Source organism: Equus przewalskii, chromosome 9 (assembly GCF_037783145.1).
Source record: "Equus przewalskii isolate Varuska chromosome 9, EquPr2, whole genome shotgun sequence".
Classification (NCBI taxonomy): domain Eukaryota; kingdom Metazoa; phylum Chordata; class Mammalia; order Perissodactyla; family Equidae; genus Equus; species Equus przewalskii.
Window position 1 is genome coordinate 30,086,000 of NC_091839.1, and position 15,863 is coordinate 30,101,862.

The following is a 15,863-nucleotide window of genomic DNA, read 5'->3' on the forward strand; positions in this document are numbered from 1 at the left end:
TTGCAGAAGACTTTGGGATCTCATGTACAAGATGAATATTACTGTGTGAAATGTGTGGCATGTTTAAAACCAAATAGTCGGTTACAATCAGATTATTCCCAAAGACAATTTTAAAAAATAAGGCTGATTTAGATGTTAAAGGCAATCTAAGTAGAATCTTAAATGTTTAAAAAGCTGCAACAGAATAGTTACATTTAAAGATAAATTTGTAATTTTTAAATAAACAGTTATAGTGATGATCCAGGTTTAAGATTTACATGTATTAAATAATATTAAAATTATAGATATATGTAGTATTGTTATCTAAATTTTTTTTCCTATATTTTGAAACAGATATCTGACTGAATCCTATGGAACAGGTCAAGATATTGATGATAGAATTGTTGAAGGTATTGTTAATTTTTAAAATTCTTATTTTGTATTGTTAGGTATGTCCTGAAATTAATTTACAAGAATTCTCTCAGTGATCTGGACTATTCTTCCAGAAATCCAAAAGACTATCTCCTACAAATCTTTGCCCAGCTACCATCTTCTCACTTACTTAATGTCTTTTGTCTTCTCCTCCACCCCATGTAAGTGCTAAGGGGGCAGAGATCTTTGTATATTCCAAACCCCTGGAATAGTGCCTAATATATAGCCTATGCTCCATAAGTGTCTGTTGGATGAAAGAAATAGAGGAAGCTATCTGGCCTCCTGTTTGTTTTGTTGATGTTGTTTTTTTGTAAAGGAGAGAGGGAAAGGGTTATTGGAACTGAGTGCCTTTTTGGGGAAATCATGAAGAAAAGAGTACACTTGGAAGGCCAGTGTCTGTAAATTGATTTCCTTAAGCTGTCAGTGCTTGCGTACCTTAGATGGTCGTCTTGTACCTGGTTTGGAGACTGCTGTCGAGGCACCATCCTGTTGAATCTGCACCATCCTCCTGCATCGTAGCCTCCTCTCTGATCTCTCCACTTATGTTCTCACTGCCCTTAATCCATTCTCTGGGTGGAAGGTGGGGTGATCTCTTTTGCTTTAAACCCTTTAACGGTTTCGTGTTGCTGTCAGGATAAAGCCTCAGCGCTGTAACATCCCCTGCAGTCTCTCTGTGGTCTGGCCTCGGCCTGCTTGGGTCTTACCTTGATCCTGTTTCTTCTGTCTCCTAATGCCTTAATCGTGTTGTCTCCCTGTAGTTCTGTGAGGTGTTGTGGGCCTCTCTGGACTCTTTCTCTACCCCCTTCCTCTCTTTTCCCTACTGGGCACTCAGTAACTATTTTAATAATAATGGTGATATTAACATTTGTGGGGGGTGTTAAGCATTGTCTGATTTGCTTAAAATCTGTTACCTAATTTAAATCTTCACAGAATGAGGTAGGTACTGTTGTATCCCTGCCTTACACATACTGAGGTAAAAAGAGTTTGAGTTAACTTGCCAAAGGGCATATTGGTTCCATCAGTTGTGGAAATGGGATATAAACCCAGGCATCTTAACTATATGCTATACTAAGTATGTATTTTAACACTCTTTTTTTTTTTTTAAGATTTTATTTTTCCTTTTTCTCCCCAAAGCCCCCCGGTACATAGTTGTGTATTTTTTAGTTGTGGGTCCTTCCAGTTGTGGCATGTGGGATGCCGCCTCAGCAGGGCCTGATGAGTGGTGCCATGTCCGCGCCCAGGATTGGAACAGGCGAAACCCTGGGCTGTTGAAGCGGAGCGCACGAACTTAACCACTCGGCCACGGAGCCGGCCCGTGTATTTGAACACTCTTGATATTTTAAAGAAAAATTTCACTTGAACAAAAATTTATTAAGAGGCCTCCTACGTTCATGCATTTTGCTAGATCATAGCTGGTAAATGTTAGGTACTTTTTTCACAATTGTGTAATGTGCGTATAGATGAATCCAAATACAGCTCTAATAAACATTTTTAAAGTTGTCCATCAGTAAAGTTTTCTCTGTTTGTAGATATAAAATTTTCCAGTTTTACTTAGAGTTCTCACTGTGATACTGTGACACTGAGGTGTAAGGATCTCCTCAGTAATGCTTACTCACGGTGAAGCACCTTACGGTAGTGAGGGTCACCCTATAAAGTTGAATAAGTAGGGAGATAGTTACTTCAATAAAAGACTAATTAGTATGTTAATTTGTTTACTTGAGGTGCAGACTTACTTGAGAATTGGATATAAGCCTGGTTTCTTCCATCAGAATGTGCTGTACAATAGGTAGTATGTTATAGTTGAGGAAAGGTGGAAAGTATTGTCTAGATATTTCTGCAGCCCCTTACTGGAGAACAGTAGATGTTAACTGGCAAAACATAGAAATCTTTTGATGCCATCCATAATGGAAGATTGGCTGTTGGTTTTGCAATGAGTTTATCATTAATAGTATTAATGTAATTTTCTGATACGGAGGCTCTTATTCTATTTGGTGATATTTTATTTAATATATTCAATTCTTCAGCACGAACTGATAGCTCATCAGTAAAGGGGCTAGGGGGACCTGTAATTTAGTCCCCTTTTGCCAGTAGCCAGTCTTGTGACCTTCCAAACAGGTCAGTTGACCTTGTTGGGCCTCAGTTTTCTTGCCTATCTGAGGGTGAGATGTATACGCTAACATTTCTTTTAGTTTTAAAACTTTCTTATTTTGGCAAGTGAAACTACTGGGGAATGATCTTTAAAGGGCTTGAGGACCAGTTAAGTTTTCTACTGTGGATAAAATAAGAGAAATAGACTTTGAAAGACTTCTGAGAAATACTCTAGCAGCAAACATTGTGAAGCAGTTTATGAGCGGTAGTTTTATTACTGATGGAGAATACGTGAGTAAGAATGACACTCAGCTGCTGTGTATAGTTGGGACTCTAGTGAGCAGACCCTGGCAACCTCTTTGCAGTCATGTGATGATGATGTGTGTGTGATTATAAAATAGCAATAATTAAAATTTTACTTTTTTTATTGGGATTTTAAAAACTCTTATTCTGAGAACCTTTCTTAGGTAGTTCTATTAGCTCTTAATTTATTAGGTTTTGTTGGATGTGCATGTAAAAATGTTAAATCTGGAGGTTATATTAATATATAAAATATTTTAGAAAAGTAAGTCAACTAATAACTTTCTTGCCTATGTTTTGTCTCAAGAGATTTGCTGTTTTCTGTATTATAATCACTACTCTTTAGGGCTGATGTACTTGTGAAAACCTTAAATTTCTTAGGGAGTAATTTTTAAACTTGAGTTATCAATTTTATAACCTAGTGACTTTTTAAAATTTAGTCTGTCCCATAACATTTAGATTTTCTTTTTATATATTTTGAGTAATTTTTCCATCTCCTGCACTTTTAATAAGGCCTGAACATAGTGGTAGTCAATAAATATTTGTGGAATTTGACATTTTGTGCAGGTTCCTTCATGTTAATATTTTTGAGGATAGTTTTTCTAGCCACATATATTGATTAATAAATGGAAACATACTAGGCATTTTGTTTTGTAGTTTTCCTCCATGCTAATTTTTCGATGGAATATTTTAATTTCTTTGTCAATAGCTAACCCACTCTTAGAAGCCTTTGGAAATGCAAAGACTGTTCGCAACAATAATAGCAGTCGATTTGGAAAATTTGTAGAAATACATTTCAATGAGAAGGTAAGTGAGAGTGAGTTTTGGGATGATATGGTTGGGAGTGTTTCTGAAAAATACGAGTGTTTTGATATAATTGGTGCCGTACTTGAACTTGTAGTAAATCCATTTAAATTTCTCTGTGTTTCTTTAGATGTTTGGGAGCATATGTATGTTCACTATGACCTCTGTAAATACTCCACCTTATGCTTAGTTATCTATTTTTCCCCCTTTATTTGATAAATATTACAAGCTCTTTGATAGACAAATGTTTATTAGAAAAGATGAATAATGTAACGTTGGTAGGTTATACTTGAACACCTTAAAGTCAAAAATATATTTTCTCTCTGTTTTATTTTTTAGAGTTCAGTTGTTGGAGGATTTGTTTCACATTATCTTCTAGAGAAATCTAGGATCTGTGTTCAAGGCAAAGAGGAAAGGAATTATCATATCTTTTATAGGTTGTGCGCTGGTGCTTCCGAAGACATTAGGGAAAAACTTCACTTGAGCTCCCCAGATAATTTTCGGGTAGGTTGGATGAAAAGAAATTTCATACGATTTTTGCAAATTAAATTGCTTTCAATTCTAAAACCTGTTTTGGTGGATTTTGGTATTTAGTTGTATGTAACTTACATTAAATTCAGTGTAGTGTGGAATGACTTCTGTACTAAGTAGGTTTCTATTCAGTTTTACTGCTGAGTTTATAAAGTAATACTATATGAGGGAGTATGTAATGGGATAGGTAAAAGGATAGATGTTAAACCCCTTATCAGTTTAAACTCAGAAATTTATAGTAGTTCTATAATGCCAGCTTTAAAGTTACCTTTCACTTACTTGTAAAAAAAATTTTGACCACTGAATTAGTATTAATAAGGCACCCGTGATTGTCTTCCTTAATTCAATTCTACAACAAATATTTGTTGCTTCTCCATTGGGTGCTAGGCATTCTGCCAGAGTTAAAAAGATAAATGAGACACAGTTCCTGCTCCTTAGCAACTTAGAATCTGGTGGGAAGCACACAGCAGTCTGGCTGATATGTTGAGTGATAAGAAAGAGAAGTAGTCAGAAAAAACAGTATTTTTCCAAGGTTTTAATACTAAATCTGTCTATCCAAAAGTCAAGTGTTTGATAAAACAATTGGAGTGGGAGGATAAAACTCTCGCTAGCAAAGAAAACATTTGTTTTGTTTCTATACGTTTAAACTACTATTTTCTTACTAAATAAAAGATCTCTTTTTTAAAATAATTGAAAATGCTTACCAGTGTTATCCCCCTCCCTTCTCTTTTATTTTTTCCCAAAGATTCTGGAGTAGAAAGAAAAACTCACTGCATTAAATGTTTTGGTTTTAGCTGTATTTAATATTTTGTTATAGTGGAGGGGGAAAGATGGATGCATTCATCATCTAAAATATTAATTTATGCCCAAGTCATTCAGAATTTACTGTGAATATTTTCTTGAAATCTATATGGTGTGGTGTATTTCATCTTGGAATTCATGCCATGATACAGTGGACTCTTAGTGCCTGGTTTAATGGAACAGGAGATGTTTTAAAAATTCCCCCATCCTGACCCCCCAGCCCCTTGACTGTGGTAATAGATTCTCTTTGAGACCAGTGTATTATTCTCTTCTCAACTGCTTCTCTGTTCTATGTTTTGAAAGCACTGAGCCTTTAAAAGGCTTCTGGGCAGCAAGGTAAACATTGAGACAAAAGCTGAAATTGTTATTTGAATAACTATGAAGACTTCATAAAGCCAGTATAATAATTTGTGTATAATCAGTGTTAATTGTCAGTAAATATGGAAGGCATGTTTTGAAGAACTGATTCCAAGAATGAGAAATTAAGAAACTCAAGGATATTTGTTAATTTTTCAGAATTTAAAATATTACTTGAAATATTATACCACAGTGTGTGTGGGTCCCTGTTTGAGACTCTTTACATATTTAGTGGAAGGCGATTTTCGTTATCTGTAGTACTTACCTTATGAACTATATTTTTATCAAGATATTTGACAGTGAGAAGATTTAAAATTGCTGCCCGTTAAAAATAGGAAAGCTTTATGGTATTGACTTTTATGCTACTCACTGAATTTAATCTGCTTTCAGGAATTAGAATTTTCAGTATCCCTGGCTTGATTAGTAGGAGTGAAATGTTTGTAGTATATACAAGGATCGATTTTAGTTGAGAGGTTAAATGACACTCCAGTTATGTTGAGAAATTCTTTATGACTAGCACTATTTGGTAAGTTGTGTTTTCTTCTGTATTATTTTCCTGTGAATCATATTCCTTAATTTTATTTTAACTTTCTTTGTCATAGTATTTAAACCGAGGCTGCACTAGATACTTTGCTACCAAAGAAAGTGACAAACAGATTTTACAGAACCGAAGAAGTCCTGAGGTATAGTAAACTATTTTTTAAAATTAACTTTAATACAAAATAGTCGTGCTGAAAGATATATTTTTTATTTTGGTGCTCAAATAAGATTTCCTACTTTTAGGCTTATACTTTAAAAAACTGAATCCTCCTGCGAGCCTCTCTCCCAGGGTGGTCCTCGATGCCTCTGGTGGTTCTGCTCCGTCAGACCTCCACGTGCTGCTCCCCTCTCTTTCTTGTCCCAGCATGAGAGGATTAAATCGCCTAAGAATTATCCTTTGCTAATATTTTAGAAACTTACTCTAGTATTACCCACTTGAGATTAAGTATGAAATGTGTTCTTTATAATTTGTTGTCTGCTTCAAGACTGAAGTAGACAGTAGACAGTAAATAGAGTAAGCATTCTTGTGAATTAATGCTTATATATTCTTGTATTTCTCTTTAAAACATCATATTTCTGTAATGTATTATGAAAAGTTTTATATATAGATTTTACTAAGTTGTTATATTTCTGAGAGTAACTAGATATAATTGTACCATTATTATTTTTGAAAACTTTAAATCCTTAATCTAAAAATCTCTCATAAATTTTAGTATGCATTGTTTAAGTAATAAGTGCTATTAAGTTATCTACTCAAGGAGCTTAAATTATGAAATACTAAGTCAGGATTAATTATAGGTACTGGTTCATATTGTCTTTCTTAATTTTATTAAAAGATTTGTATTGACTATTTAATTGAATGAGTTTCTATTATACTCAGTTTTTAATGCTCCTGTATTTGTGAGTCAGATGTTTTTGACCCCTTTCAAAATGAGTGAGATGAATTATATCTTTAAGATAGTCATAGAAAAGAACAGAAAGCTTATAAAAATTCCCATTATTTCAAATTCTAAGCAGATGAATATGCAGTTAGTTTTTAAGTTGATGTTTTATTTATCATCATAGACACAGGTATCTGAACTATAAATCATAAACCTCAGATTCTGTTACAGCCATGGGTGGAACTTTAAGAACTGACATTAATATTTATGATGGTATCTTCCTTTGTCATGATAACCTAATTTTTTATAAGGCATCATCAAAATGCGGAAATTGTGTTTTGCCACTAAGGTAATGAAGACATTTCCTAGCGGGACATAGCAGCTATTTTTCCTAAAGGAAAAAAATATATATAAATTTGATCTTTTGGCATGGAGAAAACGGAGTAAAAGGAAACTGTGTTTTACTCTCCAAAGAGTAACAAGTACTCTTTGTTCTCTTTTAAGAAGAAAATGTCCTCTTTCGGATTCTAGAGTCAGCATACTTTCTCAGGGATCTTATTCATGTTATTGAGTGTATATTTAAAAATATATAAGTGAGCAACGGATTAATATGTGTAAATTACTTTTTGTCTCTTCTTTATCAGGAGGATGAGGTGATCATTTTGAGTAATTAGAATCCTTCGCTTGGCTCCATTTGAATGTCTTTAAGCTGTGTGTAGTTTTTAAGAGAATGCAGTATTTTTAGTCTGCCATAATAGCAATGTATTCATTAACATTTATTTAGAAACAGTTTTTAAATGAAATAACCACTTAATTGCAAGACTAAAAATTCTGCATGGTATGTGTTTTCTGTTAACTTTGGCTGCATGTGATTTTTTCTTTTGCTTCTTTTAAGAATAAAATTACATTTCTTTATCTAGACATTTTCCAGAAATTTCACACAAGCATAATTAGACATTTTAAAGAATTTTGTGGAAAGACAATTACAACCTCAACTGAGAAGCAATTGGCAACTGAGAGGGAGAAAACATCTCCTAGAGGTGTCTTTAATGGCCAGTTAATTCTTATGCTATGTTACTTAATGTTTAATTTTACTTATTCATCCTCAGGTTCTGGAAAATTCCTAGTCTAATCTTTCTGTGTCCAGTAACTTTTATTTTTCTCCTTCTAGTTTCTGCAGGCCTCACTTTTGTCATCCCTTTTTCTGAGTTTAAGTTCTAACAAATGAATACTTTAGATGCAAGTTCTTTTAGGAGAGAAATCAGATTTTCTCATAATTTTTTCTGAAATGTTTTCAGTCATCACATAAATTCTTCGAGTAAGCATTATGCTTACTAGTACACTTTTACCTCATATGTACTTATACAGAAAGGTTTAAAAAATAATTCTCAGGCTACAAAAATTGTTATTAGCCTGTCCACTGTTTACTCCTGTTGAATGTTGGTGCAGTTGATGGCAGTTACTATGAAAGAGTAGTGTAAAGCTAAGTATCATAGTTAAATTCTTATTACAGTTTGTTACCTTCGTTCTTTTTGATCTGTGGATTCATTTCAACCACCGATATTCCCTTCTTTTTCACTCAGTTTGTATTTTTATCTGATATCCTAGCATTATAATGCTTTAGAGTTAGAATTGTATAATTGGAAAACATCTCATTCCATTTTTGGTTGAAATTTTTATTGAGATAATTGTAGATTCACATGCAGTTGAAAGAAATAATACTGGGAAATCCTCTTGTACACTTTGCCCATTCAGTTTTTGAATGTGTTGAAGTTTTTCCATTGATCCGTTTTATTTTTGCATGTTATATAATGCGTTAATAGACTTGTGTAGTTGGTTTAGTATACTTAAATAATACAAAGAGTAGTTAATTAATGTCTTCTTGTTTTGTAGTATCTTAAGGCAGGTTCCTTGAAAGATCCTCTGTTAGATGACCATGGAGATTTTATTAGAATGTGCACAGCCATGAAGAAGATTGGTTTGGATGATGGAGAAAAGCTTGATCTGTTCCGGGTCGTAGCTGGTGTCCTGCACCTTGGAAATATTGATTTTGAGGAAGCCGGCAGCACTTCAGGTTTTTTTGTTTATGGTTTTTTGTTTTGTTTTGTTTTAAAGAGGAGTAAAATTAGAAGTGCTGTGATTTCTTTGTCATAAGTAAATTGCATCTGTTTATGTGCTGGTTTGTTAATACCCTGAAATTTCTAGAATATACTGTGTTACATGGTGAAACTTGCAAGTGAAAGACACTGCATTATTAGTCATTATGAGCTCTGTTTTGAACAAACCAGTGATACTGATGAGGAATAAACTTCTCATTTTATGAAGAATAAGTAACTCTGACTACCAGGGTCATATTTAGTTAAATGTTTCAGCTGATATTATACTTTTCTAATAAGTGAACAGAATAATTCTCTGCCTGCTATAGAGGTATTTTGCTATTTTTCTGATTTATCAATCTAAACTTGGATCAGTTAATTAGGGCAATTGAATACATAAAAGCCCATGTACTTTATTACTGGGAAATGAAAATAAGTTAAACTTCATGCAAATTGGAAAGAGCATTTAGATATTTGGATGATAGTAACTTTTCAACCCTAGTGTTTCAGTCTCTGCATAAACAGTAAGACTTTTGTATAATCTTAAGTGTGATCCATGAATACAGGGGTTGGCAGGCTGTGGCCCTTGGCCAAATCTGACCAGCTGCCTGTTTGTAAGTAACGCAGCCACCCATTCCTTTACCTCTTGTCTATGCCAGCTTTCATGCTCAGCGGCAGAGTTGAGTAGTTGTGACAGACTGTATGGCCAGCAAAGCCTAAAATCTGACACTTTAGAGAAAAATACGTTATTCAAAAATTTTATACAAGAATGAGTTAAAAAAAATTGAAAGCACCATTTGATATAATGGTCAATAACATGGGCTTTAGTTCGAGAAGCTGTCTGAGCCTGGTTGTTTTCATTTGTAAAATAATGACAAAAGAATCCATGAGAAGTGCTGTGAAAGCATAGTACGTAGCAGTAGTATGCATATAGGGAAGGGGCACAAGGAGAAGAAAGAGAACATTTAAAAAATGTGTCTGTTGTGTACCAGACTCTTCATATACAGTATTTCATCATAAACTCCATAATCATAATCTAAACTTCATAAAGATAATGAGGTAGGAGATATTGTCTCCCTTTTACAGAAGTGAAACTTGTGCCGAAGTTAAGTAACATGGTTATTAATGAAGCTGTGGATGTGGGAGCCAGGTTCTACCCATTTCTAACCATCTCAGGTGCTTGTGATAATTGGGCCCTCATTGCCTCTGTCACTGAACCCTCCTGAGAGTCCTGGACTGTGAATGAGCAGATTGAAATAGACAGTCTGAATGACTTTCAGGTTTAATGTCCTGTGATGCTGTGAAGTCAGTAACTTCAGATGCAACTTAGTATGGTATTTAAGAGCTCGTGCTCGTGAGCCAGACTGTTCACCCTGGACAACTTGCCTTTGTGACCTTGGGCCAGGACCTGACCTCTCCCTGTCTCAATTTCCTCACCTGTAAACTGGAGATAATAACAGTTCCTACTTCATGTTTTAAAGAGGAATAAATGAGTTAAATATTTGTAAAATGATGCAAATAGTTATGTCTAGCACATAGTGATCACTATAAGTGTTTTAATGAATAAGTAAAATAAAAATATAGATTACTCCCAGTTTAAAATGAAAAAGAAAATCAAGCAAAATCAGGTATGTTCTTAGTATGCATTAAAATTTTTTTATTATTTTTTGAGGGATTTGAAAATTTATTTTGAAAATGTATGTTAGAGTACATTTCATTTGCTCTGTAGCGTTGTTATGCCTTGGAGCACGTGGGGGTTCTAGGTAATGCAAAAAAAGTCCAAAATAACTAATGCACACTTTGGAAATGCTGTTAGAAGTGATAGTGGCATTTCCCACCTTGTACTGTTACCCTGTGGTGGGACATGCAGGTGTGTACAGAGCGTCATAAACGTGGCATGTTCTAGTTAGTTGAAAAGCACTTAAATGATCAAAAGGCACATGGTGCATATTTACATTATCTTTTAATTTTCTTCTCAAACTTCCTTCGTTTGAAGGGAGAATGAACAGAAAGCAGAGAAGGTTGAAATGCGGCAATCAATTAAGAGAATTAATAAACTAGGTTATTTTTATTTTAGTAGCTAAGATTTTATTATATTACTCTTCATCCTTCCTATGACCTTTCCTGTAGATCCAAATGGTTTCTTTCTAATTAGAATTGATTATTTCCCTCTAGAGAGCTCAATTTTGCTGTGTCCTCACAATTTGAAAAAGCTCTAGATATTTTTGTAATTATTTTATCAGAAAATTTATTCTCCAATACATGTTTAGAAGACACTTACTGTTATTGAAAAGTTTTTATGTGTTGGAAATGTGAAAAATACCTATTGAGACTTCCTCCTTTTTTTTTTAAAAGATTTTATTTTTTTTCCTTTTTCTCCCCAAAGCCCCCCTGTACATAGTTGTATATTCTTTAGTTGTGGGTCCTTCTAGTTGTGGCATGTGGGACGCTTCCTCAGCATGGCTTGATGAGTGGTACCGTGTCCACGCCCAGGATTTGAAGCATCGAAACACTGGGCCGCCTGCAGCGGAGCACGTGAACTTAACCACTTGGCCACGGGGCTGGCCCCGAGACGTCCTCTTTTTTTTTTTTAAATTCCATGTAACAAAAATATACATTACTATAAGAACAAATTAAAAAAAAGTTCAAATCAGTTCTTTTCTGGAAGGGAAGTGACAAGAAAACCTTGCGTTATTTTACAGTATTTTGCTTTTTTAAAACTTAAATGTTTTCTTATGTAAGCATTATATAATTCCTGGAGATGTGTGAGAAGCTTTGCAAAATAGTGAAAAAGAAGTATTTAAATGAAGTCATGAATTATTGGGGGTCAATTTTTTGAGAATTATATAATTTTAGATAATGTGTATGCGTGTAGAAACTAGAAATTAGTAGTACACTTACTTTCATAGAATTAAAGGTTTAATACATCTTCTAAGTATTCTCCCCCCTTCTTCTTTTTTTGGTGACAGTTTTATTGAAATATAATTCATACACCATACAATTCACTCATTTAAACTGTACAATTCAGGGGTTTTTGGTATATTTGGAGTTGTGCAACCATTACCATAATCAGTGTTAGAACATTTTCATCACCCCGAAGAGAAACACCATACGCTTCAGCAGTCACCCCTGTTCCCTCCCCAGTCCCTCAGCCGGAGGCAATCACTATTCTACTTTCTGTCTCTGCAAATTTGCCTGTTATGGGCGTTTCATATAGATACAATCATTTAACATGTGGCCTTTTGTGACTGGCTTCTTTCACTTAGCATAACGTTTTCAAGGTTCATCCATGTTGTAGCGTGTATCAGCACTTCATTTCTTTTTATCGCTGAGTAATATTCCATTTTATGGATATATATACATTTTGTTTATTCGTTCATCACTTGACAAACATTTGGGTTGTTTCCACCTTTGGCTATTATGAATAATGCTGGTATAAATATTCGTGTACCAGTTATGGTGCAGACGTTTGTTTTCATTTCTCTTGGGTATATTCCTAGGGGTGGAATTGCTGAGTCATATGGTAACTCTTTGTTTAACCTTTTGAAGTACTGTCAGACCGTTTTCCAAAGTAGCTGACATTTTACTGTCTCATCAGCAGTGTATGAGGCCACATGCGTACCTTTATTCTTCTTCCTAACAACCTTGTTAGGTCAGTACGGTTATTATCTTCATTATACGGATAAGGAAACAGCACAGAGAGAATAAATAACTTGTTCAAGGTCACATAGCTAGTAAGTCATGGAGCCGTGTCAGTCCAGAGTCTCAAGCACTATAGTATACTGTCTTTCTATGTAATGCTTTTTAAAACAGCCTCCCTAAACAGAAATCTCCAGATATGATGGACAGGTAATAGTTGCCTCCTCACTGTCTTCCTCTGTGCCCAAGCAACACGAGCACGTGCAGATGAATTCCCTCTCTCTCTCTCTCTCTCTCTCTCACACACACACACACACACACACACATTGACCTACTAAACTGCCTCACAACATTTGCCATTAAAATTATTCCTTGAAGTTTTCTGGAGTCATAGGAGTTTTAATGATAAGGCACTATATTTCTCCAGAGATTTAATATATTAACAAGGATTATAATCCATCATTAATATATTTTGCTTCCAGGATCATAAAAAATGAAACAGTGGCAGGTTAATATTGATGGGTTGAAAAGACTTATCATGGACTCCCCTGAGTGAGGGTCTCGTTGACCTTGGCAGTATGAATGTCTGAAGGGTGGTGAAAAAGTGAGGTGAAATTAAAAGTCTCAGATAAGCCTTCTCTATTCGCTACTTTTAAATACGTGAAGTGTACTTTTGAGAAATGGATCTTGGAAATCTGGTTTACGTAATGTTTGTTAATTTCAAATTAAAATATATTTTCATTAGGTGGTTGTAATCTGAAGAATAAATCTACTCAGTCATTGGAATATTGTGCTGAATTACTGGGTTTGGATCAAGATGATCTGCGTGTAAGTTTAACTACAAGAGTCATGCTAACAACAGCAGGGGGCACCAAAGGAACGGTGATAAAGTAAGTTCCTTAACGCATTGCTTGTAAAAATCCTGCCTTGTGGTTTGTCAGGAAAAAATCATTTTTTGAGAACGCTGAGATTTAAAGTTGATCTTTATACACGATTCATTCTTTTCATTATAATGTTCCAAAACATGTGCTTGATACATCAGAATTCTGTGCATCTCACCACAGTAATCCACCATGTAAATAAACACTGGCTTCCATAGGTCTTAAAGTCACTCCCTACAGATACATGGCATGGCACAGATTCGGAATTTATGAGGTGAGAGAGAGGTTTACTTTTGCATAACTATGAAAATAGTTGACTATGTTAATCATTATTCGATTTTTAGGTAACATCTCCCCCCCCCCCGCCCCGCCAATAATCAGAACAGTGTGTTTTTTTGAGATATATTTCACTTAAAAGAAATGTACCATTTAGTGGTTTTTAGTGTATTTACAAGGTTGTGCAACGTCACCATTATTAAATTTCAGAAGGTGAGAGATTTCACTTTAAAAGTGATTTTCCTTGCAAATGGTGTGTATTATGACTTCTGTTAAATAGAACTCACTTTAGTAAAACACTCAGCAAATAGAGTTTTCCCTCACCTTTAGGATTCTTCATTTAGAGAAAACCTCAAGTGATAAGAAAAAAAGAGCCTAGCCAAGATTTTTAAAAACATTTTTTTTATTGTGATCTAAATAGTTTATAACATTGTGCAGTTTCAGTTGTGCATTAACATTTGGCAAACACCATATAAATGTGCCCCTGCACCCCTTGTGCTCACCCTCCCCGCCTTCCCCTGGTAACCACTAAATTGTTCTCTTTGTCTGTAAATTTGTTTATATTCCACATATGAATGAAATCGTATGGTGTTTGTCTTTCTCTGTCTGGCTTATTTTGCTTAACATGATGCCCTCAAGGTCCATCCATGTGGTTGTGAATGGGACGATTATGTCTTTTTCTGTGGTTGAGTAGTATGCCACATCTTCTTTATCTAATCATTAGTCATTGGGCACTTGGGTTGCTTCCACATAAGGCTATACTGAATAATGCTGCAATGAACATAGGGGTGCATAAGTCTCTTTGGATTGTTGATTTCAAGTTCTTTGGGTAAATACCCAGCAGTGGGATAGCTGGGTCATATGGTATTTCTATTTTTAGTTTTTTGAGAAATCTCCATACTGTTTTCCAAAGTGGCTGCACCAGTTTGCATTCTGCCATCAGTGGATGAGGCTTCCCTTTTCTCCACATTTATTATTTCTTGTCTTGGTGATTATAACCATTCTAATGGGTATAGGATGATATCTAAGTGTAGTTTTGATTTGCATCTCCCTGATGATTAGTGATGTTGAGCATTTTTTCATGTGCCTGTTGGCCATCTGTATATCATCTTTGGAAAAATATCTCTTCTTATCCTTGGCCTACTTTTTGATTGAGTTGTTTATTTTTTTGTAGTTCAGTTGTGTGAACTCTTTATATATTATGGAGATTAACCCCTTATCAGATATATGATTTGCAAATATTTTCTCCCAGTTGGTGGGTTGTTTTTTCATTTTGATCTTGGTTTCCTTTGCCTTCCAAAAGCTTTTTAGTCTGATGAAGTCCCACTCACTTACTTTTTCTTTTCTTTCCCTTGTCTGAGTGGACATCATATTGTAAAGATTCTTTTAAGACTGATGTCAAAGAGTGTACCGCCTATATTTTCTTCCAGAAGTTTTATGGTTTCAGGTCTTACCTTCAAGTCTTTGGTCCATTTTGAGTCTATTTTTGTGTATGGAGAAAGATAATGGTCTACTTTCATTCTTTTGCATGTGACTGTCCAGTTTTCCCAGCACCATTTATTGAAGAGACTTTCCTTTCTCCATTGTATGTTCTCAGCTCCTTTGTCGAAGATTAGCTGTCCGTATAAGTATGATTTTATTTCTGGGCTTTCAGTTCTGTTTCATTGATCTGTGTGCCTGTTTTTGTACCAGTATCATGCTGTTTTGATTACTACAGCTTTGTAATATGTTTTAAAGTCAGGGATTACGATGCCACCAACTTTGTTCTTGTTTCTCAGGATTGCTTTGGCTATTCAGAGTCTTTTCTTGCCCCATATGAATTTTAAGATTCTTTGTTCTATTTCTGTGAAGAATGTCGTTGGGATTCTGATTAAGATTGCATTGAATCTGTAGATTGCTTTAGGTATTATGGACATTTTAACTGTTTATTCCTCCAATCCATGTACATGGAATATCTTTCCGTTTCTTTATGTCATTATAGATTTCTTTCAGTAACGTTTTATAGTTTTCCTTGTATAGGTCTTTCACCTCCTTGGTTAAATTTAATCCTAGTATTTTATTCTTTTTGTTTCAGTTGTAATGGGGTTGTATTCCCGAGTTCTTGTTCTGTTAGTTCTTTATTAGAGTATAGAAATGCCACTGACTTTTGTACATTGACTTTGTATCCTGTGACTTTGCCGTAGTTGTCAATTATTTCTAATAGCTTTCTGATGGGTAAAAATCATGTCGTCTGCAAAGAGTGAGAGTTTCACTTCTTC

At 34.8% G+C, this 15,863-nt stretch overlaps 1 protein-coding gene across 17 annotated transcripts in view; it reads left to right on the forward strand.

Annotated features, from left to right (window-relative positions):
- The window catches only part of MYO6 (myosin VI), a 153,738-nt gene that overhangs the window by 83,041 nt on the left and 54,834 nt on the right, over positions 1-15,863 (forward strand). For all 17 annotated transcript variants that reach the window (XR_011522518.1, XR_011522516.1, XR_011522517.1 and 14 more), the window contains 6 exons: positions 334-389; positions 3,509-3,606; positions 3,943-4,107; positions 5,895-5,975; positions 8,607-8,787; positions 13,194-13,338. Coding sequence is in view for 12 of the 17 variants with exons in the window: in XM_070558977.1 (XP_070415078.1) it covers positions 334-389; positions 3,509-3,606; positions 3,943-4,107; positions 5,895-5,975; positions 8,607-8,787; positions 13,194-13,338 (726 nt within the window). In the remaining 5 variants the exon portion in view is untranslated. The remainder of the gene's footprint in view (positions 1-333; positions 390-3,508; positions 3,607-3,942; positions 4,108-5,894; positions 5,976-8,606; positions 8,788-13,193; positions 13,339-15,863) is intronic.